Here is a 27,493-nt window from a genome sequence, read left to right on the forward strand (position 1 = left end):
CCAGCTCCATAATGGACCACATACTACCCAAAACCAGTTACATAATGGACCACATACCACCTAAAACCAGCTCCATAAAGGACCACATGGACCACATACCACCTAAAACCAGCTCAATAGTGGACCACATACCACCTAAAACTGGATCCACAACGGACCACATACCACCTAAAACTGGATCCACAACGGACCACATACCACCTAAAACTGGATCCACAACGGACCACATAACACCTAAAACCAGATCCACAACGGACCACATAACACCTAAAACCGGATCCACAATGGACCACATACCACCCCCAACCAGCTCCATAATGGACCACATACTACCCAAAACCAGTTACATAATGGACCACATACCACCTAAAACCAGCTCCATAAAGGACCACATGGACCACATACCACCTAAAACCAGCTCAATAGTGGACCACATACCACCTAAAACCAGCTCCATAACGGACCACATACCACCTAAAACCAGCTCCACAGTGGACCACATGGACCACATACCACCCAAAACCAGCTCCATAGTGGACCACATACCACCCAAAACCAGCTCCATAGTGGACCACATACCACCCAAAACCAGCTCCATAGTGGATCACATACCACCCAAAACCAGCTCCATAATGGACCCCATACCACCCAAAACCAGCTCCATAGTGGAACACATACCACCCAAAACCAGCTCCATAGTGGACCACATGAACCACATAACACCTAAAACCAGCTCCATAAAGGACCACATGGACCACATACCACCTAAAATCAACTCCATACTGGACCACATACCACCTAAAACCAGCTCCATAGTGGACCACATGGACCACATACCACCTAAAACCAGCTCCATAAAGGACCACACGGACCACATACCACCTAAAACCAACTCCATACTGGACCACATACCACCTAAAACCAGCTCCATAGTGGACCACATGGACCACATACCACGCAGACCTGAGTAAACAGACTCTGAAAAATGAGCAGAAATAGGAGCTGCAGAGGCCCGCTCCCCTTACCCCCCTTACCCCCCAGACCATCAGACCAGGTCCACGTTGGACTCTTTGGATCTTGTGGTGTTTTCTACTCGACTGTCGACTATAAAAGACGAGGCCGTTCTGATACTGACTGTCATCAGTGTAATTCTACAGAATGAAGACGATTCAAATAATGGTTTTATAGAAAGAAAGAAAAACTAAACAAAGGAGTAATTAAACTAAACTGTTTTCATTGTCAGTGGTTTGGTTTGTGTTTAATGATGTTAAACCTTAAATCTACAGGTTGGTCTGTTTTATCTCTTTTTTACACTGTTTTCTTCCTTTACGACAGTTTTTATGCTGTTTTTTTTCCTTCATTTGTCTCTTTTTCTTTAAATCTGTCTTCTTTAATGTTTTTTTCAGCCCAGTATCGTCTATATTTTTTTCTTGTTCCATCTTTTACTTCATATCTTGTCTTTTATTTACTTTATCGTCTCCTTTAATATTTTATTTGTGTCTTGTTGTATCTCTGACGTTTCCCTCTCCTTCATTTCTATCCTAATTTTTTTTTCTGTTTGTTTCTTCTTTGTATTTTATTCACTGTCTGTTCTATCTTGTTGGACAGTGTCCTTGGGTGTGTTGAAAGGTGCTTGTAAATAAAATTCATTATTATTATTATTGTTATTATTATTGTGGTTTTTACTTCAGTTCCATCGTTTAATCTTAGACAGTCTTGGTTTTGTTTCCTTTTTCCTGTTCTTCTGTAACTGATGTGTTTTTGACTCTTGTACAGTTTTTTTTCTTGTGTTTTTCGCTCCATTTTCATCGTCTTGTTCCGTCTTTTTCGTTCTGTTTTATTTCTTCTTCATAGTTCTGGTCTCAGGTTTAAAAACACATTTGTCTTTTTCGTACTTTTCTGTTGTACTTTTTTATATTTTTCATGATCATTTATGCTGTTTTCATCTGTTTCTCGTATTTGTTCCGTTTGATTCTTGAATCTTCACTCGTCGGTTAAACTCACATGTTCCTATTTGTTAAATTCTGCTCAGATGTTCCTTTGTTCTCCGTCTTCTGTTGTGTATCAGTGAAACCACAAACAGAACTTCCTTTATTTCAAACCATGCGACCTGAACCCTTTTCACTTCATTACATTATGAGTGAATGAGGATCAATCCGATTCCATAAATGCGATAAAAGCTGAAGTTAAAGTCAACACTTGAACGTCTGTGGTGGTTTTCATGTCGACACTCGGATCCAAATAAACCCTGAAGAGCAGCTGTGAACTACAAACACTGAGTCCTGGTAAATATTTGATGGCGGCGGCGGTGGCGTTGGACCCCGTGGATCTGAAACACAGGGAGTTTCATGTGGAATAAAAACCACGACAAACGCCAACGGAGTCCAGACGCAGCAGCGGCCATGACAGTACCTGGTCTGGCTCTATTCATGGGTCGTATAAACACCCCCCCCCACACACACACACACACACACACACAGACCCCCCCCCACACACACACACAGCCACCACACAGAGGACACATTCATCCCAAAATGGGCACCATGAGGAGCCTGGAGGGGGAGGGGGGGGGGCAGTTGTACTTAAAGGAATGTTTGAGCCACTTTAACGGTCGATGCTGAACTGAACTCAGATCAGATCAAACCCCGAGTTTAAACACGATCAGCGTCGACTTAATGAGCTCCGCGTTTGGCAGCAGAACAACATTCCAACCAGGCGAGGATCCGCTCGGCGCTGCTGCCGCCGCAAACACCAACGCCGCTCCCCTTCGACGTGGGGAGGATTCAGTAAAAACAGCTTCAACACCGATCTGAAAAGGAGTCCGTTCACATTCAGACCAAAAGGATCAAAAACTGAAATAATAACAGAATAAAACCAGAAATAAGAACAAATATACACGTTTATCTGTGCTTTAGTTAAAAAAAAAAAAACAAAAAACAGCAAATTATGTAAATATTTACATTTACAAACTATAGAAATAAAAAATACATGAATAACCTGAAAAAACAGATATTTATTAGAAAAATCAGTGTAATTTACCCAATATTCCGCCTCAGTTTATCATTTATACGTTTATTACAGATCAGATACAAAAACACACATTTAATAACAGAAAGAATATTAGTACAATTATATTTAATTTACTTTAAACATTTCAGGTTATTCATATTTTCTTGTTAAAAGACAGTTTGTTAATGTAAATATCTTCATAATTAAATTTTTTTTGCACTAAAACGAACACAGATTTGGAGTTATTATTATTATTTATAGACATAATGTAATATTTTCACATTAAACCAATTTGATGTCGTTATTTATATATTATTATGTTTTTATTTTATCATATTAGTCTGAATGTGGAACCTGAACTACACTGATTTTATCATCATTAGTCTCTTTTCCATGGTCCATCTGAGCTAAACTGTCCCCATATTTATATAAATGTGTTCCAAACACAAGTGTGTAATGTTGGTTTGTCCATTCAATCCCAGATGTGCTGATAAGTTTCTTTCTTCTGGTAGATGTCAGTGTCAGTCCTTCCATAAACAGGAACAGAAATCTGTGTTGTTTTGAATCTAGAATGCTGGTTCCTCCTCTATCTCCTCCTAAATTCTAAACTGATGTGGTTTCCTGGTGTGTCCACACACACACACACACACACACACACGTTTGGGTTCAACTCTTCTTCTCTTGTTCTAACATCCATCAACATCTGGTTGTTTTGGTCATGTGACTCTAGTTGAACTCAAAGGTCTTTCCATTACAGTTTTGGGTCATAGACCAATTAAACTACGAAAAAACACCTCAAACAACAACAACAACTATTCAGAGAAAAACTAGAGTTTGGGTGAAACTGTCGTTTTTCCATTAAACACATTTTTATGAACCAGTTAAATTCACACAGTTTAAGGGTCAGTGGAAAAGAGGCTAATGATGCTCATGTCATCAGTGGAATATTTGCACTTTAGGCTGAATTGGACCCTTCAGAGGCTGGTTCTGGACCACAGGCCAAATGTTGGACATCTTTAGTGACGGATGGATGTCGTGGTTCTGTCGTTCCTCTGCTCTGGACAGGGATTTGAATTAAAGCAAAACACGACTAACAAGTGGAACTGACGGGTTTGTTTACACTGGGATTCAACCCTGAACCAACACTACACCTTCATCACCATCATCATCACTATCATCACCACCTTCATCATCACTACCATCATCATCATCATCATTACTACCACCTTCATCATCATCATCATCATCACTATCATCACCAGCACTACCATCATCACCACCACCATCACCATCATCACCAACACCATCATCATCATCACTACCATCATCATCATCACCACCTTCATCATCACTACCATCATCATCATCACTATCATCACCACCACCTTCATCATCATCATCACCAGCACTACCATCACCACCACCATCACTATCATCATCACTACCATCATCATCATCACCACCACCATCCTCATCATCTGTTTGTTTAGTCGTGTTCATCATATTTTCTCTCTTCTGTCGTTTTCAGCTCATTTTCCATCTTTCATTAAACCACATTTTTATGGTGAATCTGCATTAAACCAGAACCAGCTGATTTATCTGCATTTATTCTAATGTTATTCTGTGTATTGGACATTTTTCAGTGTAAATCAAAGTGTTAATTCAAAGGTTATTTTATCAAAACCAGAGAAAAGTAAAGAAAAAGTCCGTTTTTCAGTCCAATTTTTAACTGACATTAAAACAAGTGTCTTTAACTTTATTTTGTTCTTTTTTTTAAATTCATTTACTTGTTATTTTATACATTTTTTTTGTTCAGTTTCGTTCAGTTTGTGGTTTATTTTCTTATTTTCCATCATATCTTACCTTATGTCTTTTACAAGGTGTTCATCTACTTTATGGTTTTATTTCCTTCTCAGTTTTTTCACTTCAGTTTCATTTCATTAAACCTTCAGTGGTTTTTGTCTCATCTGATTGTTACATTTAAGGTGTTTTAACTGGTTTGTTTTGGTCAATTCTGTTCTTTTAAAGGGGCTTTTTAAATACAACTCAACTGGAATTACATTAAATGAACATTTTAGGTGATTTTTATAAGAATAAATGTGTACATTCTGTGATTTGCTGGTGTGTCTCAATCTCTGGAGCAGAAAACACAACAAATCTGAGACGTAAAGTTTATATTTCCAGTCCAATGTTCGGACAGATTTTTCAAGGTCAAATTCCAGCTCTTTAACAGCTCATCACTGGGTCAAATCCATCTAATATAAACTCAAGATTATACAGTATTTATACTTTTTTCACAATGATGTACATTGTATTAAGTATAAACATCTAAAATTATGTTTCATAAAAGTTTAGAAATTTAAGGAGAACATAGACTTTTATCCAAAATAAAGGACGACACTGTGTTCAGACAAACTGGAACCAAAGAGACAAAGATTCAGATCAAACTGGACCTGGAGTTTACAAAATTGCTAATTCTTCTCTCACCAATGACTCTAATGACTCAAACCAGTTAAAGATGATTTGGCAGAGGGACCTTGGTGGAGAGACTGAAAGTGAAAAGTGGGCAATAATTGTGGCTGATTGTGGTAAATATGTGAGAGAGGCAAGGGGTAAACTTACACAATATAACGTAATGCATTTGCTATTACACACCATCTAGATTGTATAGGATCAAACTATTGGGTGATGATTTATGTTGGAAATGCTGAGAGAAAACTGGAACTTTCCTTCACTGTATGTGGGAATGTGTTTTAATCAGACCCTTCTGGACTCAAATTCAAAATATTTTAAGTAATTGGCTCGGCGCAGAAATCTCCTCAAACCCAGAGCTCTGCTTTTACGGGGAGATAAATCTCAGTTACCCAGTATAACCAAATGTAACTTTTTAGGAATTTCAGTGGGTACAACAACAGCTTGTGGAGTCATTCTATGACACTGGAAAACATTAGAAACTCCGTATATGAAAAGAATGGGTTTGTGCAATGACTGAAACTGCATCCTATGAATGTATGCTTTGTAGATTAAGTGACGACAGAGGGGAGGGGGTGACCCTTTGGGACAGGTTTTGGGATTACAGAAATGTAGATAGGTCTGTATGTGTGAATGTATGAGTGCATGTACAGGTGTGTGTCTATACAGATGTTTATTAGTTGATATTATTATGTATCCTCCTTCTTTTGTATCTGTTGCCTGTCTTTTATTTATTTATTTTATTTTTGATCTTTTATGTTTATGAGATAAAGAATATGTCGAATCTGTCGCCGGAGTTAATTGTTAATTATATACTACATGTTCTTATACAGAGAAACATATTAATTTTGTCATGTACCAAGCCTTTGAAAAGTTCAATAAAAACTTGAATTAAAAAAAAAACAAAACTGGATCTGGAGTTGATCTGAGAACACCTGAGAACTGACTATGACATAAAGGTTTATATTTACACGTGTCTGCTCTGTGGAAGGAGCTTTGACTGGAGTTAAGATGAAAAATGAAGAAATAAAATCACAGTTAGAATTCAAACACTGAAACTACAGCTCAAACACATTCCAGGCCTTGAAAACACAACATTAAAATTCAAGGATTTTCAAGGATTTCAAGTCCCCCCAGATGAACCCTGAGTCTGAGACAGGAGGAAGTTTTGTCCATATTTTCACCAAAATAATAATAAAATAGAATCAGTTAAAAAATAAAAATAAAAAAACAAACAAACAAAGGAAACAGAAGCTGAAACTGAAACAAGAGAAAAGTCATAAAAACCCAAAGGACTGATGAAGAGCATGGACCCCCCCCCCCCCCCAAACACACACACACACACACATATACCAGCCCCCCCTCGGACTGGGGTCAATGGTGGGGGGGGTACAGTGAGGGGGGGGCCTTCCCCCAAAACAACATGTTCTTAAACTGTGGAACTGTAAAAGTGAGAATAAAACCTGTAAAAGTGGATCCATTGTTTCAGACACACGGTAACATGAACCACGGGGGGGGGGGGGTTAAAGTTTGCCTGCATGTACACAGTCTGAACCAGCAGAACCGACCGAACCTCAGCCGGAACCAGCCGCACTTTCGGACCCACCTTGCAGGAGCACAACCGCCGCCAGGCTCCGCGGACCCACCGGTCTCCTCGCGCCACTCTCCGCCGGGCTCCGGACGCCCTGCCTCGGCCGCCGGTGCTCCGCGTCTCCGGGTACATCCATGTCCGTCCCGGTGCTCCGTGTCCGGCGTCACAAGCCGAAAAAGCTCCGTTCGTCGTCGTTGCCGCTCCGTAAAAACCGATAAAAACCGAACCAGAACCAGCGCGCGCGTCCCCGGGGAAACCAGACACCCGAACCCCGGAACCAGACACCGGGACCGGCCGCTCACCTGGTCCCACGGAGGCCGGAGCCACAGCACGAAGCCCCGCCGAAAGTTGAAGCCGAGTTTAGGTCCACGGACAAAGGGTGCGCGCGGGTCCGGGTCCCGGGGGGGCGGGGTCACTATTGCCCGGTCCGAGTCACCGTGAGTCCGCCTGAGTCCACCGGGGCCGGTTAGTCCGGTACGGGGGCCAGTTAGTCCGGTACAGGAGCCAGTCCAGCTCCGTGTCTCTAACTCTGCGTCTTCCCTCCGTGTGCGTGGGTTCCACTGTCGGCGTGGAGTCACCGGAGCAACGAGCGGCACTTCCGGTCCGGACTTTCACAATAAAACACAGAGAAAAAAAAAAAAAAAGCCTCAACACTGAAGAGCTCTGTCAGCAGGAGGAGCTCAAAGGAACCAGAGGAACCAGCTGAGGAGGAGCACACAGCTGGGTCTGATGGACGGCTCCATGGGGAGGTGATCTGGACATGTCCCACCAGGAGGAGACAGAGGGAGGACAGAGGACACACTGGACAAACTATGTCTGTGGACTGGACTGGAAACACCTGAAGGACCACCTGGAGGAGCTGGAGGAGGAGTCTGAGGAGAGGGAGGAGGAGTCTGAAGAGAGGGAGGAGGAGTCTGAAGAGAGGGAGGAGTCTGAGGAGAGGGAGGAGGAGACTGAAGAGAGGGAGGAGGAGTCTGAGGAGAGGGAGGAGTCTGAAGAGAGGGAGGAGGAGTCTGAGGAGAGGGAGGAGTCTGAGGAGAAGGAGGAGTCTGACGAGAGAGAGGAGGAGTCCGAGGGGAGGGAGGAGGAGTCTGAAGAGAGGGAGGAGAGGGAGTAGTCTGAGGAGAGGGAGGAGTCTGGGTAGAGGGAGGGGGCTGAAGAGAGGGAGGAGTCTGGACATCCAATAGACTGATGAGTCCAGGACCAGGAAAAGAAGATGATGGACGGACAGACGGATGGATGGATGGATGGATGTTATAAAACCCTCATATTTGTGTTTTGTTCCATTTATGAGTATTCCTTCTCCTTCCTTCCCAGATCCGTTTTTTCTCCAAAATATTTGCTTAAAGTCACAGTTCTTTAACAGATTTACTTAACTTTATCAAATATATTCAAAAATAATAATATTTAATCATGGAACAGAGTCACAGGTTCATTCACAGTTCACAGGTTAAATTTATCCGGGTTGAGGGTGTGGATAAAAAGACTGAAAAATAATAATAAATAAATATGTTCTTAAAATGAAGATTTCAGAGATAAAATACATAAAACAAAGCTTAAACATAAGGAACATAGAGAACAGATGTGTTTATGATGAAACTGAGGAGAAACTGATGTATGATAATAAAAAGAAGAAGAAGACTTTATTGACACGTTTGTCCATTAGATCGACATCATAAACCTTTAAATACTTATCAGACATCAGAGGTTTAAAATAAATAAAATTAATAAATAAATAATCATTAGACCTGACACAGCTTCATGTTGTTTTAATTTGACTTTCATTTAAATGTAACAATTTTTTTTTTATTATTATGAACTGAACTGATTTGAGACTTTGACCAGATTTCTGACCCACATTTACACAAATAAAAAACTATGATACAAACAGTGAACAGATGAAAACTATTTATACTATTATTAAATTAAACTGTACAAACAGGACTTTACTTATTTATTAGTATTTACACTGGTCAACAACAAATTTATTGTTTAAGTTTTTTGAGCTGATTTAGGATAATTTTGGTGTGCTGAATCCAAAAATCACATTAATTTTGCTCAATCAGGTCAACTTTCTGAACTATTTTGAACATTTTTGCTTACATTTATGGGCATTTTCACATCATATGATACAAAATTCTTTCATATTTCTTTCAATAAACGAGTTCTGAAGATTTTACTTTTGCCAATTTATGATGAATGGTTTTTTTAATATTACAGGTGAATGAAATGGCTTCGACTAGAAGATCTTGCAAAAACAAGCCTGACGTATTCTGCTACATCTGCGGTGAATACACCATTGAACCTAACAGGAATCCTGTTAGAAAAGGATTTTTTTTCTCTTAAAACCTATTTTGGGTGAGAATTATATAAAAAATCAACTGATAAAGTCACAAAAATGGAATCAATTTTGTGAGAAGATCAAATTTTTCAAAATCAAATTAGCAAAAAAACCTGACCTGAGAAAAACAGATGTCATTTTTGGATTTAGCGGTGCAAAATGGTCCTAATTCAGTTGAAAAAACCGAGACAACTTGCAACAAACATTTTTTTGTAACCCAGTGTAATGTTTCTGGGTATTTCTGTTGGATTGATACTTTCCTTAAACTCATCTTTTTTTTTTAATTCCACAAAGCTAATATTGAGTTGAATAATAAATGAATACAATTTAATTATAACTAATGTCTCTTTTCATAAAATTCTTTCTTTAAAACTCATGAATAAAGTATTTTTTTCCAGTATTTTTATCCAGATAAACTGTTTTATTGTGAAATCCTCCGGCTCTACTTCCGGTCTGACGGTCCTCACTCCTGGGACTTTACGTATGATCCTCAAGAGCCGCTTCCGGACCCGGATTAGACCCGGGATAAGGAAGGCAACAGTGCGACCCCCTGGTCCAACTCGGTACTGTACCTCTGAGGTCCACATCAGGAACCAGACCCGGACCAGGATCAGCCAGACCTTGCACCAGGACCAGGATCAGACCTGGACCTGGATGTAACCAGACTCGGACCTGGATCAGAGAGTGTTTGTTTTCACATCCTTTAGATCAGATGGTCAGGGTCTAGTCCAGGTCCAGGTCCAGACCTCAGATCCAGGTCCAGGTCCAGACCTCAGATCCAGGTCCAGGACCAGACCTCAGATCCAGGTCCAGATCCTGGGTAGTGGTTTCATCAGAGGACACTAATGATCTGATCTGGTTCCTGGTGGATCCATGTGGTCCATCAAAGACCATCTGAATATATTTTCCAAACTGTTCCTTTTATTTCCAACTTTAGGATTTATTTATTTGTATTTATTTGTCTTTATCTGTATTTATTAAGATTGTGTTTTGTGAAAATGATGTGACAAATAAATAAAAGTTAAATGAGATCAAAGTGGAATCACATTAAAACACAAATAAAACAAACACACAAAAGTAGAAAATAGTTGGTTTTATTTCTTGTTCTAATTCCAAAGTGATTTGACACAATCGTCTTTGTTTATATGACACAGAATCGTAAGTTTGTTTTATATTTGACACTGAACTGTACGTTTGTTTATATTTGACACAGAATCGTATGTTTGTTTGTTTATATTTGACACAGTTTCAGACGCACGTTCGACTTTTACCAACGATTTTCATTTGAAAGAATCGAACCTTTAACCTGATTGGACACAAAAACACCTGAATGTAGTTTTATCACTGACGACTAAATCAAAAGCATCAGACATTCCAGTTCCACAGACGCAGATTTTGTCATTCATGTCCTGATCAGTGTAAATGGGGCGGAGTCAAACGCGGCGCCAACACCAGGAAATAAAGCGACGGCGTCCAATTAAATGACGGCGCATCAAGTTTCGAGGTCATCGACTGGAATCAGCGAAAAATCAGTGTTTAGTCTTTAAAATAAGAGACAGAAGAACATGGAAGCAGCAGAAAACCCCCTGAACTACAGGTCACATGACCCTAATCATGTGACCACATTAACTCCACCCTGTTCCCAAAGCTTTAACCGACGCCAATCTCAACCGGCAAAAAAACAACAAACAAACAAACAAACGCAATTTAACAATGATTTAATAACAATTTAACTCAGAGAATTAAAGCTACATCTACTGGATGATGGCACAGGAACGTTTACTGACAGCCAATCGGAGGAAGAGGCGGAGTCATGGCAACAAGTTCAGTTATTAGTCAAAGTGCAGATGATGAGAAGAACGAATCCACGACCGAGATGACGGCTACGAGACAAGCACCATGATCCGGTCCCAGAAGATCCACAACAAAACCACCGTCCAGGGTCCAGGGTTCGAGGTCGGGTCCAGGGTTCGAGATCAGGTCCAGGGTCCAGGGTCCGAGGTTGGGTCCAGGGTCTGAGGTCGGGTCCAGGGTCCGACGAGTCTTTGGGTCTGATTCTAAAACGTGAAGGAGTGATGACGTCTGGTGGGTGTGGTCTGTGAAGGCGGTGCTGTCGGAGCAGTCTAAGGGGGGGTCAGTTCCCACCGGTGAACAGGTCCACGGTGCTGGAGCTCAGACCTCGACTCTCCCTGAAGTGAGAACCACCTCTGGTCTGGAAACAGGAACGGGAAGTTAAAACTGGGCTTTCACGTGGAACTGTCAGCTGATCTGATGAAGAACGCAGAGAGTACGCGTTCAGGGTAACCCCTCCCAGTTACAGTTACCAAAGGTGTCCCACAGGGCTCAGTCCTCAGACCCCTCCCATTTACAGTTACCATGGGCGTCCCACAGGGTTCAGTCCGCAGACCCCTCCCACTTACAGTTACCAAAGGCGTCCCACAGGGCTCAGTCCTCAGACCCCTCCCACCTACAGTTACCGTGGGTGTCCCACAGGGCTCAGTCCTCAGACCCCTCCCATTTACAGTTACTGTGGGCATCCCACAGGGCTCAGTGCTCAGACCCCTCCCACTTACAGTTACCATGGGCATCCCACAGGGCTCAGTGCTCAGACCCCTCCCATTCATGAACAGCTTTAGCCTGTTCCATAAATGCATTTAATGTGTCTTTGTGAATATTTTATTAATATTTTCCCTTATTCTGGTGTTTTTATTGTCCCGTTTGTTTCATTTTCATATTTATTTCCTTCTTTTTCCACAGTTATAAATATGACTGTTTTCATCCGTTTGTTTAAACAAAGGTTCAGTAAGAACAAAATAAAATTAAATAAGTAAACCTTTATGCAGACGACTCAGTCATTTACACCTCAGCCTCCAACGCACTGTTCATATTGTATAATCAACATGTTACGATTTAATTATATAAGTGATAAATATACAGTTTCAAATTCAGTGTATGTTATTTTTTAGTCAAATCCACTGGTGTTTCTTTGAATCGCCTTTTCTGACGACGTCTCATCAAGTTGATCTGAGACAGAAATCTGATATTTGAACAGATGAGTCACTGTCATTCATTCTTCCATTTATTCATTCATCCATTTTTGTTCTTTTTTTTGGATTATTTTGCTCAGTCTTGGTTCTTTTTTGGTTCTTTTTTTGGATTATTTTGCTCAATCTTGCTTAATTTTTTTGTTCTTTTTTTGATTGTTTTGCTCAGTCTTGCTTAATTTTTTGTTCTTTTTTTTGATTATTTTGTTCAGTCTTGGTTCTTTTTCTTAACAGTTTGAGTTTATTCGGTTCATTCTGTTGATTATATTGTTAAAATGTGCAGTTTTTAGTGCTAATATTGCTCTTTTTTGCACTTTTTTAATATTATTTTGCTGTATTTATGCTCATTTGGTTGAGGTTATCGTTGACTTTTGCAGATTCATGTTATTTTTTGTCTTTTGTTTGTGGTTTGTGTGCTTTGGTTATGATCCGTTTCTCACCTGGAATGGGTCATCACTGGTCTTGTTCAGGTAGTTGAGTGACGCTGCCCTCTTCATGCTGTTGGACAAACGTGGACGAGAACATGAATGAGGATGTGCTCCTATTATAATTAGAATAATGGTGGTGGTGGTTGTTACTTAGTGCTGCGTGGTTCTGGAGGTCCGTTTCCCTGTAGTTTTTTGACCAATAACTCGCTGCTGCGTCTCAGAACGTCTCGGAGTTTCCCCAGTGAGCCGCTGCGCTGCAGAGCACCACTGCCGTCCTGAAAACAGGAGATCACATAGAAGTTTAAGGATCCATTAGACAGAAGCTCTATGAGGTTCAGGAAGAAACAAACACTGAGCAAATACACAAGAAACTGCACAAAACAAACAAACAAACAATACAATACAATACAATAATGTAACTATAAATAAGTTATTAAAAAAAAGAGTAGTGAAAAAAACACAAAAGAGCACTGGAAAGAACTAGAAGAAACAAGTGGCAAAGTAGAAATAATAATAATAATAATAATAATAATAATAATAATAATAATAATAATAATCCAGTCTGCAGTGTTTTTTTCCCTGCTGTTTTTAATCTAGTTCTGTCACAACTGATTTTATTATTATTAATGTTACCATTATTATTATTATTAGTAGTAGTAGTAGTAGTAGTAGTAGTAGTAGTATTACACTTTGTATATCATTGTTATGACTATTATCACTATTATCATTGTTAAATCTACATTAAACTATACATACATGTGTATATATACACATATACATCTATGCATACATACATATTGTGCATATTACAATATTATATATTATAACATTATAAGCTACTTATTTATTATTATTATTATTATTATTATTATTATTATTACTATTACTATTATTATTATTATATTTTCTACTTTACCACTGGTCTCTACTAGTACTTGTATTCTGTGAATATTAAACTATATGTAGTTTAGTATAATTAGCACAAAGTGATAAAATGATAATAGTAATAGTCATAACGACAATATACAAGTAATATAAGTGTGAAAGTAGTAATAATAATAATAGTAGTAATAATAATAATAATAATAACAATAATAGGCAGTGACAGAACTAGATTAAAAACAGCAGGAAAACAAACACTGCAGACAGGAATAAACAATAAACAAACATTGAACCCCAGAACTGAACAGAAAACACACACTGTTCAACACTAACTCTGATAAATGAACTCATTAAATTCAGTTTAAACTGAATCCAAACTCTGAGGCATTGTCTGTTTTTGCTGTTTTAATGAACAGACACAGAAAAACACAAACTGTGGCCTCATTATATATGACAAATACGACAAATATGACATGATTTTATTGATCTGAGTGTGAAAAACAGATAGATTAGAAGCAGCTTAGTGGTGCCTTTAATTATCATGATCCTCCAAACATGCAGTTAATGAACTTTAATGAAACGACGTCACTGTCACCATGAACAAACGTCATTTATCTGAGTCACTGTGTTTGGAATTTGAACCCATTATTAGATTTAATCTACATGTAATCTGTCCATCCATCCATCCACTCATGTACTGGTGTGTGTTTTCACTGGTTCCATTAGACTCGGACCCTGTCTCCTTCAGTCTTCCTGGTGCAGTTCAGCGGTCTGACCTGCAGGGGGAGCTGTAGACACCCTGCAGTAAAAACCACATCAATAAACTCCAGTTGAGTTCAGGAATTATTCACATCTATCCATTATCAGCTGATAAACCACCAACTAGGATCATAATCTGTTTATTTGATTCACTTCAACTGTTTTTTGGTCATTTTCTGGATCATTTTACTAGTTTTTTTTGTTGGGTTTTGTTCCATTTCCTTCATTTTGTCGATCGTTCTGTTGAGTTTTGCTCATTCTTGTTCATTCTGTTCATTTTGTTCACATATGCTGATTTTGGTGCCAGTATTTTGTGATAATTGTTTATATTTTGGATTATTTGGTTCCGTTTATGTTAAATTACATGAAAATACCACTGGAGTTTCCCATTTCTTGTCAATGTATGTGCATATGGTTGATGATCTGTGGAAGTCAGCTGTTTTTCATGCTAATTTTGATAAATTTTCTTAATGTTTTGATCATTTTTGTTCATGTTTGTATCACTTTTTTCATGTTTTGATTATTTTGTTCATGTTTGTATCATTTTTGTTCATGTTTTGTTCATTTCTCTTAATGTTTTTATCATCTTTGTTCATGTTTTGATTATTTTTGATCATGTTTTGTTCATTGTTCGTGTTTTGATCATTTTTCATCATGTTTTGATCATTTTTGGGCATATTTTGATCATTTTTGTTCATTTTCCTTCATGTTTTGATCATTTTTGTTAAAAGTTTTGTTCATATTTGTGATTCTTTTGCTCAGTCTGGGTTAATTTTGTTGACTTTTCTTCATTTTCATTCGATCCTTGTGCATTCTGTTGATCATTTTGTTCTGATCTCCTGTTTTTAATGCTAGTATTGTTCATTTTCTGACAAATTTTTGTTTATTTTTGGATTTTTTTTTAATGCATTTATGTTAATTTTGTTGATAATTGTATTGACTTCTGCCAATTCATGTTCATTTCTGTATATTTCACTAATCATTTGAGATCAGTGGCTTTTCATACTAAATTCATTCACTTTTTAGATTATTCTTTTCTGTATGTTTACTCTGATACTAATATTTTTTTCCCCATTTGATTCATTTTGTTGATAGTTCTGTTCATTTATTACTTGTTTCATTCACTGATTGATAGTACTGGGTTCAGTCTTCATTATCAAACTTTCTTTTTATTTAAACTTTCATTAAACATCAGTGATGTGATGCAGAACCACATGCACCTTTTAGTTTTAGACCAAACACCGTCATATTAACCATCATTTCTCACATTTGCATTTGAACTGAGTGGTAGTTCTGATCCGACGCAGAGAAAAGACAAATGTTCACAAATGAAAAACTTTTATTTGAGAATACCAACAAGTGTTGATGCAATAGTCGTCACAATGCAGAACGGTAAATATAATGCAGTCCTACTTTACTAACATAGTGCTTATAGACCTTACCATTAATGTTCGTCCACTTACGGAACTCAAGTCACACTATATATGTGGAGAATAGACAGTTCAATAAATAAGCATTCCACGAACACAACCATAGTCAGAACGGACCGTAAAACAGTCACTGCTGCTGCTCACAGGTGCATGAGAGGAAGAAGGCGGTGGGAGGAACGAAGAACGAATGCGCTCATTGAACCAAAAACAGCCCACGATGACACGCCCACGATGACTGTGACACGCCCACGATGATCATGACACGCCCGCCTGGACCGTGACACGCCCACCATGACCATGACACACCCACGATGTTAAAGTCAGTTACATTCATTTAGGGCTGCAACCAATTAATCAACTCAAAGTGATCCAAAAAAAATCCTTCAACCACAATTCTCCAGAATCAAATCTTTGTTTCCTTCATTTCTCTGCTGTTAAACATTGGTTCCACTGTTGTGTTTCACACAGACGCTTATTGTGACGCACAAAGAAGCTTCAATTCAGGAAAACTGCAACAGAACATTTCCCTTCAATCAATTCGAGTCGATTAATCAAATTTGGAATTTTTGCATTCACTTCAAGCACCTAATCGATTAATTGGTTGCAGCTCTACATTCATTAGTTGAACATCAGAGGAAACGCTGCGTCTGGAGGAAACACCTGGACACCGTTCACCCACGTTTTACCGCACCGGAAAAGGCCATGCCTCCCATAGAGCAGGGGGGTCCAAAATCGGCCCAAGAAAAGGGTCGGACGGGGCCCTTCAGCGCTAACAGTACACTGAAGAGAATAACAGTCAACGGTGTCAACGGGAGGTCAGGCTCATTTTCGAACATGGTTTATTGTTATAGTTTAATTTGGTTTTTTTATGTTTATTTGTTTTCTACATGTTTCTCTAAGTTTTTAACATGTCTTAACCTTTTTATTTGTTTTGTTCATGTGAATTCTTTTTATTTATTTCTGTTTCTCTATTTTGTGTCCTTTTTTTTTTTTTTTTTTTTTACATTATTTATATGTTATTCTGTTGTTATTTTACTGGTTCTGAGCCACTTTAGACCATTGTGGTCTGTGAAAAAAAACAAACTGTGAATAATGTGAACAAATCGGAACCTGAACTGTCTTTAATATAAATCAGTGTGTTTGTTCCAATATTCAGTCTGTTCTTAACTGTTGTGTGTATTTGTAGATCCACTGTATCTGTATGATAGCATGAACATGTAGAAATGATAAACTGAGGCTGAATATTGATAAAATTACTGATTTATATTTAGAAGTATCAGGTTGTTTATGTTATTCACATTTTTAAAGAATTGTTTATAGATGTAAACATTATCATCATGTTATTTTATTTTTTCCACAGGAAAATATAAAGAAACATTAGTATTTGACATTATTTCTAGGTGACCGTGTTCTTCTTTCCCTGGTTCTAATCCACTTTAGGTCGGACTGGTCTGAATGTGGAACCTGAATCAGTCTGACATCACTGACACACATGGGGGTGCTGTGACGGGCTGGCGCCATGGAAACCACCACCAACGCACGACCACCATGGTGAAAAAGGACACACTGTCTGCTTTACCCCTGAATACTGATTTCAGTGATTTCCATTTGATATCCATCTACTTTCTTTGATTTCAGTCAGATTTAAACTTGACATCTGTGATTTCAGTCTGGTTTCTTTGATTTCATTCTGATTTTACTCTGATTTTGATTATTTCAATCTAATTTTGGTGATTTCAGTCTAATTTCACTCCGATTTCCCTCTGATTTTGATGATTTCAGTCTGATTTCAGTTATTTCAATTTGATTTCAGTAATTTGTCTGATTTCATGATCTCAGTCTGATTTCAGTTATTTCAGTCTAATTCCAGTGATTTGAGTCTGATTTCATGTCAGTGATTTCAGTCTGAATTCAGTCTGATTTCATGATTTCAGTCTGATTTCATTGATTTCCGTTTGATTTCAGCTATGTCAGTCTGATTTCATGATTTCAGTCTGATTTCTGTGATTTCAGTCTGATTTCCCTCTGCCTGGTATTAACGTAGGTCTGGGCAATAACAGGACAACGTCCACACAACGTTCACTTTAACTAAACACAATAAGCATCGACATCAGAGATTAGACGGAAGTTTAAACTCGACTGTTGCATCTTGTTTTGTTTTGTTTTTTACAATGTTTACATTTTCACATCTTTTACACTTTCCTGTTTTCATCCTGTCACGTTCTACATCATCCTTTTCATCTTGTGTCTTTTGTGTAATTTTCATTAGATTTTTTTTTTTTTTTTTTACATAAATTTTGTCACATCTTTTCATCTTGTCTTAAATTTTACGGCGTTTCCATCTAGTTCGAACTTTTCAGTAAATTTCATCGTGACTTTGTTTAATGTAATTTTTTGTTACAATTTTCTTATTTATTTTGATCTTTTGACTCATTTTTCAGCCCAACGTGATTTCAATCAAGGTTTTTTTTTCCTTTAAACATAACTTTATTTTGTTGCAAATTTAACATTATTTTTGTTTACATCATCTAGTTTACGTCTACTTTATTTACCTTCATCTACTTGTGACTTTTCAGTCATTTTCATGTTTTCACATCTTTTGTGTCATTGCATTTTGTTGCCACTTTTGTATAATGTTCCTTAATTTTTCTTTTTCATTATTTTAATCTTTAATTTCATCGTGACACGTTTCATTCTCCATCATTTTCATCCTGTCAGGGCTTTGATGTTATTCTCATTATATCTAAAATTTCTCAAAATTTTCTTCATTTTGTGACATTTAAATCATTTCCATCTTGTTGCATCCTCTGTTTTTACTGTATTTTGTTCTTGTAGCGACTTTTCCTTTTTTTCATGTTTTTGTGTCTTTTGTGAATAATTTAGAAGCATAAATAAAAACGTCACCAAAAAAAGACTGACTGATTAGTGGTGTCTTCAGTGTATGCTATCACCCAGCCCTATGGTCTCCTCCTGACACCATATCACCATGGCAACAGCAGCATCCTTTCCCGTTACATGGCGTTTCCCTGTTTTGATCTGGATCCAACGCCACCGCCTTCATATTCAGCCCGAAACGAAAGCACATCATAGCAAGCAACTTAAAAAAAATGTAATGTAAACAAATTCATACAAAAAATTAAACCGATAACATCTATAAAAACAAAATAATGGCGATGCTCCCTTCTTATTTCACACCGTCTACATTAAGGATGATAGCATGTGTTAACAGTACAGTACCGTTTTATTTTTTTTTTTTTATGTTTTTTTTTTTTTTTTACATTTTTTTTATTTTAGGCGTTTGATCTCAGAGTTAAACGGATATGGCTAAATACAGGCACCAAGGAAAAGCCGGCTTCAACGTTCAAGGCATCAGACATAGAAATAAATATATGTATGATATCATGTCCAACATCTTCCAGTATCTGTCACCTTGTTCGAACAGAGAATCTGCAACTTGGCTTCAGCTCAAGCCTATAAATGTTCTCATGAAGATTCACAAATGGAGAAGGAAACATGTGAAAGTGACAGAAAACACACAAGGATTCAAAGGTGAACGAGAGTCCAAGAGAAAAGAGGTGAGTTTGTTTTTCCAACGTGGATGACCAAGGGTTAGTGAAGGAAAGAGAAGAAGAAGGAGGAAGAGAAGAAGGAGGAAGAGAAGGAGAAGGAGGAGAAGAAGAAGAAGCAGCAGAGTACCGTGTTGTTCAGTCCTTATGATGCAGTACAGTGTTTGACCAGCAGGAGGAGCAGAAAAAACTCAACTTCAGTTCATGTGTTGAATTATTCAATCTACTGATAAATCACCAACTATGATGATAATCAATTAATCAGTTTGTTATTTTGGTTCAATTTTAGTATTTTTGGTTCATTTTCTGGATCATTTTACTCATTCTTTGTTCATTTTGTTGATAGTTTTATTGATCGCTTTGCTAATTCTTGTTAATTCCATCCATTTTGTAAAATTATACTGTTTTTGGTGCTAACAGTTTGTGAAAATTGTGTACTTTTGGATGATTTTGTTCAGTTTATGTTAATTCAAATAAAAATACGGTTATTATTTTGTTCGGTCTGGCTTCATTTTGTTGACAATCTTAGTGACTTTCAATTTTCTTGATTTTGTTGAGTTATGCTGATCCTTGTTAAAGGTGTTGATCATTTTGTTCTGATCTCCTGTTTTTAGTTCTAATATTGTTCAGTTTGTGAAACATTTGCGTTGCATTTGTTTATTTTGTTGAGAATATCACTGACTTTTTCCAATTCTTGATATTGAAGTGAAAGAGGCAGAGTTGAGTTTTTTTTCTCCAACGTGGACGACACACGGTTAGTGAAAGAAGAAGAAGAAGAAGAAGAAGAAGAAGAGCAGCTCTGGAAAGCCCAAACGTCCCAGCGGTGGCGGTGGTGGAAGGACTTTCAGAGTCTCTGTCGGGGAAACCGGAATGGAAGAGGCCAGAGGGAACGACACACACATCCGTTTGTAATTGTGTTGGAAGAAGAGAAGGATGGAGGAATAATCTTGATGGCTTAGGCCTGATAAGAGAAAGAGAGACAGACAGACACAAAGACAAACGCACACATGGTAAGATCAGCAGCTGTGGGTCTGGGCGTCCTATGCTCACACTGAACCCTAATCTGATGGAGTACCTCAGGGCGTAGATCCAGGGCTCCTACAGTTTGACACCTGAACAGAAACCACTGTTCACGACTTTAAGGTTCAGACATTAAATCTACAACTATGACCATAACCCATACTTCCATGTGTCCATTTGGATCATTTTTTATTTCATGTCGATATTCTGGATTATTTTGCACAGTTTGGATTCATTTGTAATCATTTTTTAATTTTTCTGTTGAATCGCCTTCACTTTGTTGATCATTTTACTAAATTGTCACTTTGTTGATAGTGTTTAATTTTATTTAATTTTCTTCATTTGATCAATAGTTTTCTTCAATTTTCTTTAATATGTTACTAAAGACTAAATGTACTTTGAGGTTTTAGACCAAATCAGTCAGATGAATCATTTTTCACATTTTCACACATTTAATAAACACATTATTTATTCAATTCACCAAAAATAAGAGTCAACAGATGAACTGAAAAAGCAAAAAAAAAAACAAACTTTTGGTTCAATATTAGAACTTCAGGGATGTAAACTCATCTGGGTAAAAATATTATATACATGTGGATTTTTGCATCAGGATGAAGTAAAAACACTCTAAATTCTACTGCTAAATTACTAAAATAATGTAATGTCATTGATTTCAGTGATTTGTTTGACTTTTAAACCCATATTTCTGGATGAATGTGGTTAAATTTCACATTTTACTTCAGATTGTCTTCATAATTTGGTCTTAGCTTCAGTTCTTCATTTCTATTAATTATTTCTAGTTCATCTAGTTCTATTTATGTGATTATATTACTGACATTTCAGTCAGACCTTCAAAACCATGCCTGTTTTTTTTTTTTCATATTTCCCTTTTTTTCTCCATATTTCCCTGTTTTTCTCCATATTTCCCTGGTTTTTTTTTCCATATTTCCCTGTTTTTTCCCATATTTCCCTGTTTTTTCCCATATTTCCCTGTTTTTTCCCCATATTTCCCTGTTTTTTCTCCATATTTTCGTTTTTTTTTTCATATTTCCCTGTTTTTTTCTCTATATTTCCCTGTTTTTCCCCCATATTTCCCTGTTTTTTTTTTTTTTATATTTTCCTTTTTTTTTTTTCCATGTTTTCTGTTACCATGGGAACCCGTGGATCTACTGTAACTGAAAACAGCGTCAGGACTGTGTTTGTGATCAACTCCATCTGTCACTGAGTCCGTTTACATTGAACACAAACATCCAATAACTGTTCGAATCAGATCTTGTGTGTTTACAAGGACTGGTTTATCTGGATCTTTATTCAATTTGTGTTTAGTTTAGTTCATTGTTTTCTTCAATTCTTGTTTGGCTTTGTTTATTTTTTTCTAATTTTAATACATTTAATTTATTTAAAAAAAATTTTATTCCACTTTTATTTGTTTTTGTGTTGCTTTAGTTTAGTGACAGATTCAAACGTCCTGTTCTTGTCATCTTCGTTCTTCTGCTTTCTGTGATTTAATGGTTTTTCCACATGTTCACATGGAACTGAACTAAATGAATCAGATGAACCTGTTTCCATGTTTGTAGACAATCCCAAGAGACTGATGACATGCTCAATAATAACCCTGTACTGATCAGATGGATCAGTGTGGGTCTAAACGGACACAGTGATGCAGAGGCTCTGTTACTGTGACTCAGCTGTTTTTCCTCTTTTGGTTCTGGTTCCATAAACACTGGACTTGGCTCCGTTCACTGGGTCAGATTCTGCAGAGTCATTCAGCTCCTGCACCAACCATCTGTGTTCCACTATACTAAGGCTCCGCCCACACAGCAGCTCTAATGCACTAGTCGAAATTTTGGGTGAAATCTGTTTGTGTGTTGGTTCATATTCCACATTAAATGCGACTTCAATCAGTTTTGAGTCTGAACTGAATGTGACCCTGAAGTGACCCACATGGACTAAAGAGGTCCTGATGGAATACGAGACCACGCAGATATACTGTGTTTATGAAATTAACACTACAGGGACGCAGAACTGGGACGTTTGTCACATTTCAATGACGTAAAGGTTGGATAAATGTGACCTGGATGTTCAGACTTAAGTCACATTGGAAAATATCAGATCTGGATCAGATTTAGGACCATATATGAAAGTGGTCTGGGTCAGATTTAGGACCATATATGAAAGTGGTCTGGATCAGATTTAGGACCACATAAGAAAGTGGTCCGGGTCAGATTTAGGACCACATATGAAAGTGGTCCGGATCAGATTTAGGACCACATATGAAAGTGGTCTGGATCAGATTTAGGACCACATATGAAAGTGGTCCGGGTCAGATTGAGGATCACATATGAAAGTGGTCCGGGTCAGATTTAGGACTACATATAAAAGTGGTGCGGGTCAGATTTAGGACCACATGTCTGGTCAGGTTTAGGACCACATATAAAAGTGGTCCGAGTCAGATTTAGGACCACATATGAAAGTGGTCCACGTCAGATTCAGGACCACATATGAAAGTGGTCCAAGTCAGATTGAGGACCACCTATGAACGTGGTCTGGGTCAGATTAGTGCTATTCAGACGGTCTGGAACAGATCAGATCCAGGTCACATATGGACACATTTAAATACAGTGTGATCGGAGCCTTAGAGACGACAAAGGAGCTGATGGTCTGGCCTGGTTACCATGGTTACAGATGCTAACCCACCCGAGCTCATTGTGTGGAATGAGAGGAGACAGAGGCAGAGTCCAATCCACTGAGGACAGAGGGGGAGGTCTGACGGACAGGCTGATTGATTGTCGTGGCAGGAGTGGGTTAGAAAAGGACAAAGGAAAAGGATGAAAACATGCCACGTGTAGAAGCTTCTAGAGCAGCACCAAGCACATGACAGACACAGACACACAACTCCCATCATGCATTTCACATGAACACAGACACATGAAGGTGAAAGCATTAACCTGGACGTGGACGGCGTCCCCCATGCTGACGGATCCTCAAACACCCACAGGAGCGACACAAACTAGGCCTGAGCACAGACAGACGACCCACCTAGAGCAGGGGTGTCAAACCTACGGCCCAGGGCCCAAAAACGGACCTGCAAACCCACCGGATGGATTTACAAAGAGCAAAAATGACACAGGAACACACTAGTGTCTTTGGTCCATCTGAGCTAAACTGTCCCCATATTTATATAAATGTGTTCCAAACACAAGTGTGTAATGTTGGTTTGTCCATTCAATCCTAAATGTGCTGATTAGTTTCTTTCTTCTGGTAGATGTCAGTGTCATTCCCTCCATAAACAGGAACATAAATCTGTGTTGTTTTAAATCTAGAATGCTGCTTCCTCCTCTATCTCCTCCTAAATTCTAAACTGATGTGGTTTCCTGGTGTGTCCACACATAAACACACGTTTGGGTTCAACTCTTCTTCTTCTCTTGTTCTAACATCCAACCACATCTGTTTGTTTTGGTCATGTGACTCTAGTTGGACTCAAAGGTCTTTCCATTACAGTTTTGGGACATATATCAATTTAACTACGAACAAACACCAACAACAACAACTATTCAGAGAAAAAACAGAGTTTGGGTCAAATTGTCGTTTTTCCAATAAACACATTTTTATGAAGTTATATTCATGTAATTTAAGGCTCTGGAAAAGAGACTACTGACAGTCAGGTTGTATTGATCATAAAGTTAACTCTTTACTCTCTGAATGTATCTACAATTATATGTCATAATTATTTGTGCTAAATTAAGTGGAGATTGTTTATTGGAATGAACTTTAAGTAAGTAAGTAAATTTTATTTATAGAGCACTTCTCACAGACAGAGTCACAAAGTGCTTTATTGATCAGTTATTCCAGTCAACAATCCAAACAAATCAAAAATGATCCAAAAATCGGTCGAATGTCATGAAATTAATGTTTCGTCTAAATTGATCCATGAGCATCGTTCACATTCATAGTGTTGAACCTCAGAACAAAAACACAGGAATTTATCAGTTATTCTGTTATTATTCTGATTATTTATCAGTTATTCTGTTATTATTCTGATTATTTATCAGTTATTCTGTTATTATTCTGATTATTTATCAGTTCCTATTGTATTGGTCGGGTCTGTTTGAGCTTAAACTGGGCTCAAAGTGGGAGCTGAACTAGAATGAGTTTGACACCCGTGACCTAAAGGGTTAAAATGGCTGCATGTGACCTAGGACTGAAGGCCTGCAGAGGCGGAGCTACAGGTGTGAGGTGGAGCTGCAGGTGTGAGGTGGAGCTGCAGGTGTGAGGCAGGCCTTATCACCTCATATCTACAGAGCAGATGTGACCATGTGTCCAAAGACACAACAGGGTGTTTCTGCAGCTTCATGAATGAGTGGATGGATGGAGTCGGTTACACATTTCACAAACATTTCACACATTCTGCAAAAAGCATGAATGCATCTGAATTATTAGGACTGAACACGTGACTGGACATGTGGTGCTGATATGGACACCCAGAGAACAACACACTAAAGAACACACTGAAGAACACAGGACCACCTGGAACTACCACCAGATCTCCACATGGAGGTGAAAGGGAACCAAAACAAAACTGGATCTGGATCTGACTGGACCTGGGTTTCAGTGTTCCAGGTGTGTGTGTCCAAAGTGTGTGTGTGTGTGTTACCGGTGTGTGTGTGTGTCTGTGTTCCAGGTGGGTGTGTGTGTTCTAAGTGTGTGTGTGTGTGTTACCGGTGTGTGTGTTCCAGGTGTGTGTGTGTGTCTGTGTTCCAGGTGGGTGTCTGTGTTCCAGGTGTGTGTGTGTGTCTGTGTTCCAGGTGTGTGTCTGTGTTCCAGGTGGGTGTGTGTGTTCCAGGTGTGCGTGTGTGTTATGCGTCAGAGCAGCAGACATGAGGTTATAACAGAACCCGGACCATGTGACACCGCTGAGGTCACATGGTTCACAGAGTGGGCGTGTTAGGCAGGCTGGTGTGGCAACATGCGTGGGCGGGGTTTGTGAAGGGCGTGGCCACGCTTAGTGAAGGGCGGGGCACAGGCTCAGACATGGCATTGGTTCGTCTGGGTTCAATTATTCTCTTTGTTTCTAAAATGACTCACAGATGGTTTGGACTGAATTTAGATAATAATGATTTAGTTTTTTTTCTCCATGACTGATTTTCACTGTTCTTCCTCTAAATATCTCTAATATTTGTCCTGCTCTGACTGTAAATAATAATTTCCATCTACTGTCATCACATCTGACTGAGGAACAATCACCTACCATTACACTGCAGTCAAATATTGATGTTTCTCAACTCTATGGACATAAATATGTGGACACATCATGTCTCCAGTTGTCAGATGTCCTGTTCAGGAGGACCGGACACACAAACATCAGTATTAATAATCAATAGGATATCTATCCCATAATATAAAACTATATTCTGACATCAGCCCTTATTGTTTTGGATCCCAGAAACACCTGGATTCAACGGGTCCACAGACTTTAGTTCAAATGTGTCTGAGTTAATTATGACCTGAGGATAATCATCTGTTTTATGGTGTTAATGTGACACGTCCTCACAGGGATTCAAAGACGCAGATAAAACTGGGTCAATATTCCCATCGTTGGCCGATGCCACCGTTGGAGCCTGTGCCTCCTGTTACAGCTTCACTTAGTGCAGAAGCAGCGCCAGTAAAACAACCACTGAACATGAATATTAAGATTAATATTATGACCAGACAACACATGAACGTGGTCAAAGCAAACTCATATCAAATAAAACATGCCAAGACATTCAATCAGCTCTACGGGTCCAGAGGACGCTCACAGGACGGACACGGTTCAGGAGCGGAGACATGGACCGGGACAGACCAGGACCAGTTAGAACCCCAACCACTAACAACTGGGTTTATTTAACAACATGGATTCGGATCAGTTTGAAAACCTGCATTTAGAAGTAGTGAAGGACCAACACTTAAATACAGAGTAAAAAGAGTACTCATCCTAGAGTACTGGTAGAGTACTTTAAAGGGAGTGTTCATCCTAGAGTACCGGTCGAGTACTTTAAAGGGAGTACTCATCCTAGAGTACCGGTAGGGTACTTAAAAGGGAGTATTCATCCTAGAGTACCGGTAGGGTACTTTAAAGGGAGTACTCATTCTAGAGTACTGGTAGGGTACTTTAAAGGGAGTACTCATCCTAGAGTACTGGTAGGGTACTCTAAAGGGAGTACTCATCCTGGAGTACCGGTACGGTACTCTAAAGGGAGTACTCATCCTAGAGTACCGGTAGGGTATTTTAAAGGGAGTATTCATCCTAGAGTACCGGTAGGGTACTTTAAAGGGAGTACTCATCCTAGAGTACTGGTAGAGTATTTAAAAGGGAGTATTCATCCTAGAGTACTGGTAGGGTACTTTAAAGGGAGTACTCATCCTAGAGTACCGGTAGGGTACTTTAAAGGGAGTACTCATCCTAGAGTACTGGTGGTGTACTTTATCATTCTGCTAGTTTTTGCAGTTCAGTATTTATTTGACACCTAGAATTCCTATATATGAAAAGAAAATATGACATTTCCTTGGAATTTAACCAACAGTTTAATTTAATTATCTGAATAATGGAAAAATGACTTTAATGTGATCGAACTGAATTCCTTTGTGGTTTGGACTCTGGCATTATGGGTAATTGTGTTTTCATTTCTCACTGTTTTTTCAACTGTTACAAACCAAAATGATTTAATGCAGAAAATAATCTTCTAATCTGACCATAAAAAAATAACAGTCTTCAAATGTACCTCCAAATCAATAAGTACAACAATAAAACTCTTATAATCTAATTATATGAAATATATAACATATAAATAAATAATGCTTTTATAAATACCACTTTTCTATTATATATATATATGTATGTATATGTGTATATATATATATATATATATATATATATATATATATATATATATATATATATATATATATATA

At 38.3% G+C, this 27,493-nt stretch overlaps 2 protein-coding genes across 9 annotated transcripts in view; both read right to left on the reverse strand.

Annotated features, from left to right (window-relative positions):
* Positions 1-7,619, reverse strand: part of ptk7b (protein tyrosine kinase 7b) — a 103,430-nt gene extending 95,811 nt beyond the window's left edge. Inside the window, exon 1 of the mRNA XM_030155808.1 lies at positions 7,088-7,619. Within this exon, the coding sequence (XP_030011668.1) occupies positions 7,088-7,208 (121 nt within the window). The 5' untranslated portion in view covers positions 7,209-7,619. The remainder of the gene's footprint in view (positions 1-7,087) is intronic.
* A 2,872-nt stretch (positions 7,620-10,491) lies between these two features.
* klc1b (kinesin light chain 1b) overlaps positions 10,492-27,493 on the reverse strand; it is a 55,452-nt gene continuing 38,450 nt past the window's right edge. For 6 of the 8 annotated variants that reach the window (XM_030156305.1, XM_030156303.1, XM_030156307.1 and 3 more), the window contains 3 exons: positions 13,036-13,160; positions 12,898-12,955; positions 10,492-11,625 (listed from right to left, as the gene is read on the reverse strand). In XM_030156305.1, coding sequence (XP_030012165.1) covers positions 11,548-11,625; positions 12,898-12,955; positions 13,036-13,160 — 261 coding nt within the window. In that variant the 3' untranslated portion in view covers positions 10,492-11,547. Of the gene's footprint in view, positions 11,626-12,897; positions 12,956-13,035; positions 13,161-18,130; positions 20,484-27,493 lie in introns of those variants that run through there. The other 2 variants (XM_030156309.1, XM_030156308.1) reach the window with 1 other exon arrangement.

Source organism: Sphaeramia orbicularis, chromosome 15 (genome assembly GCF_902148855.1).
Source record: "Sphaeramia orbicularis chromosome 15, fSphaOr1.1, whole genome shotgun sequence".
Lineage (NCBI taxonomy): Eukaryota > Metazoa > Chordata > Actinopteri > Kurtiformes > Apogonidae > Sphaeramia > Sphaeramia orbicularis.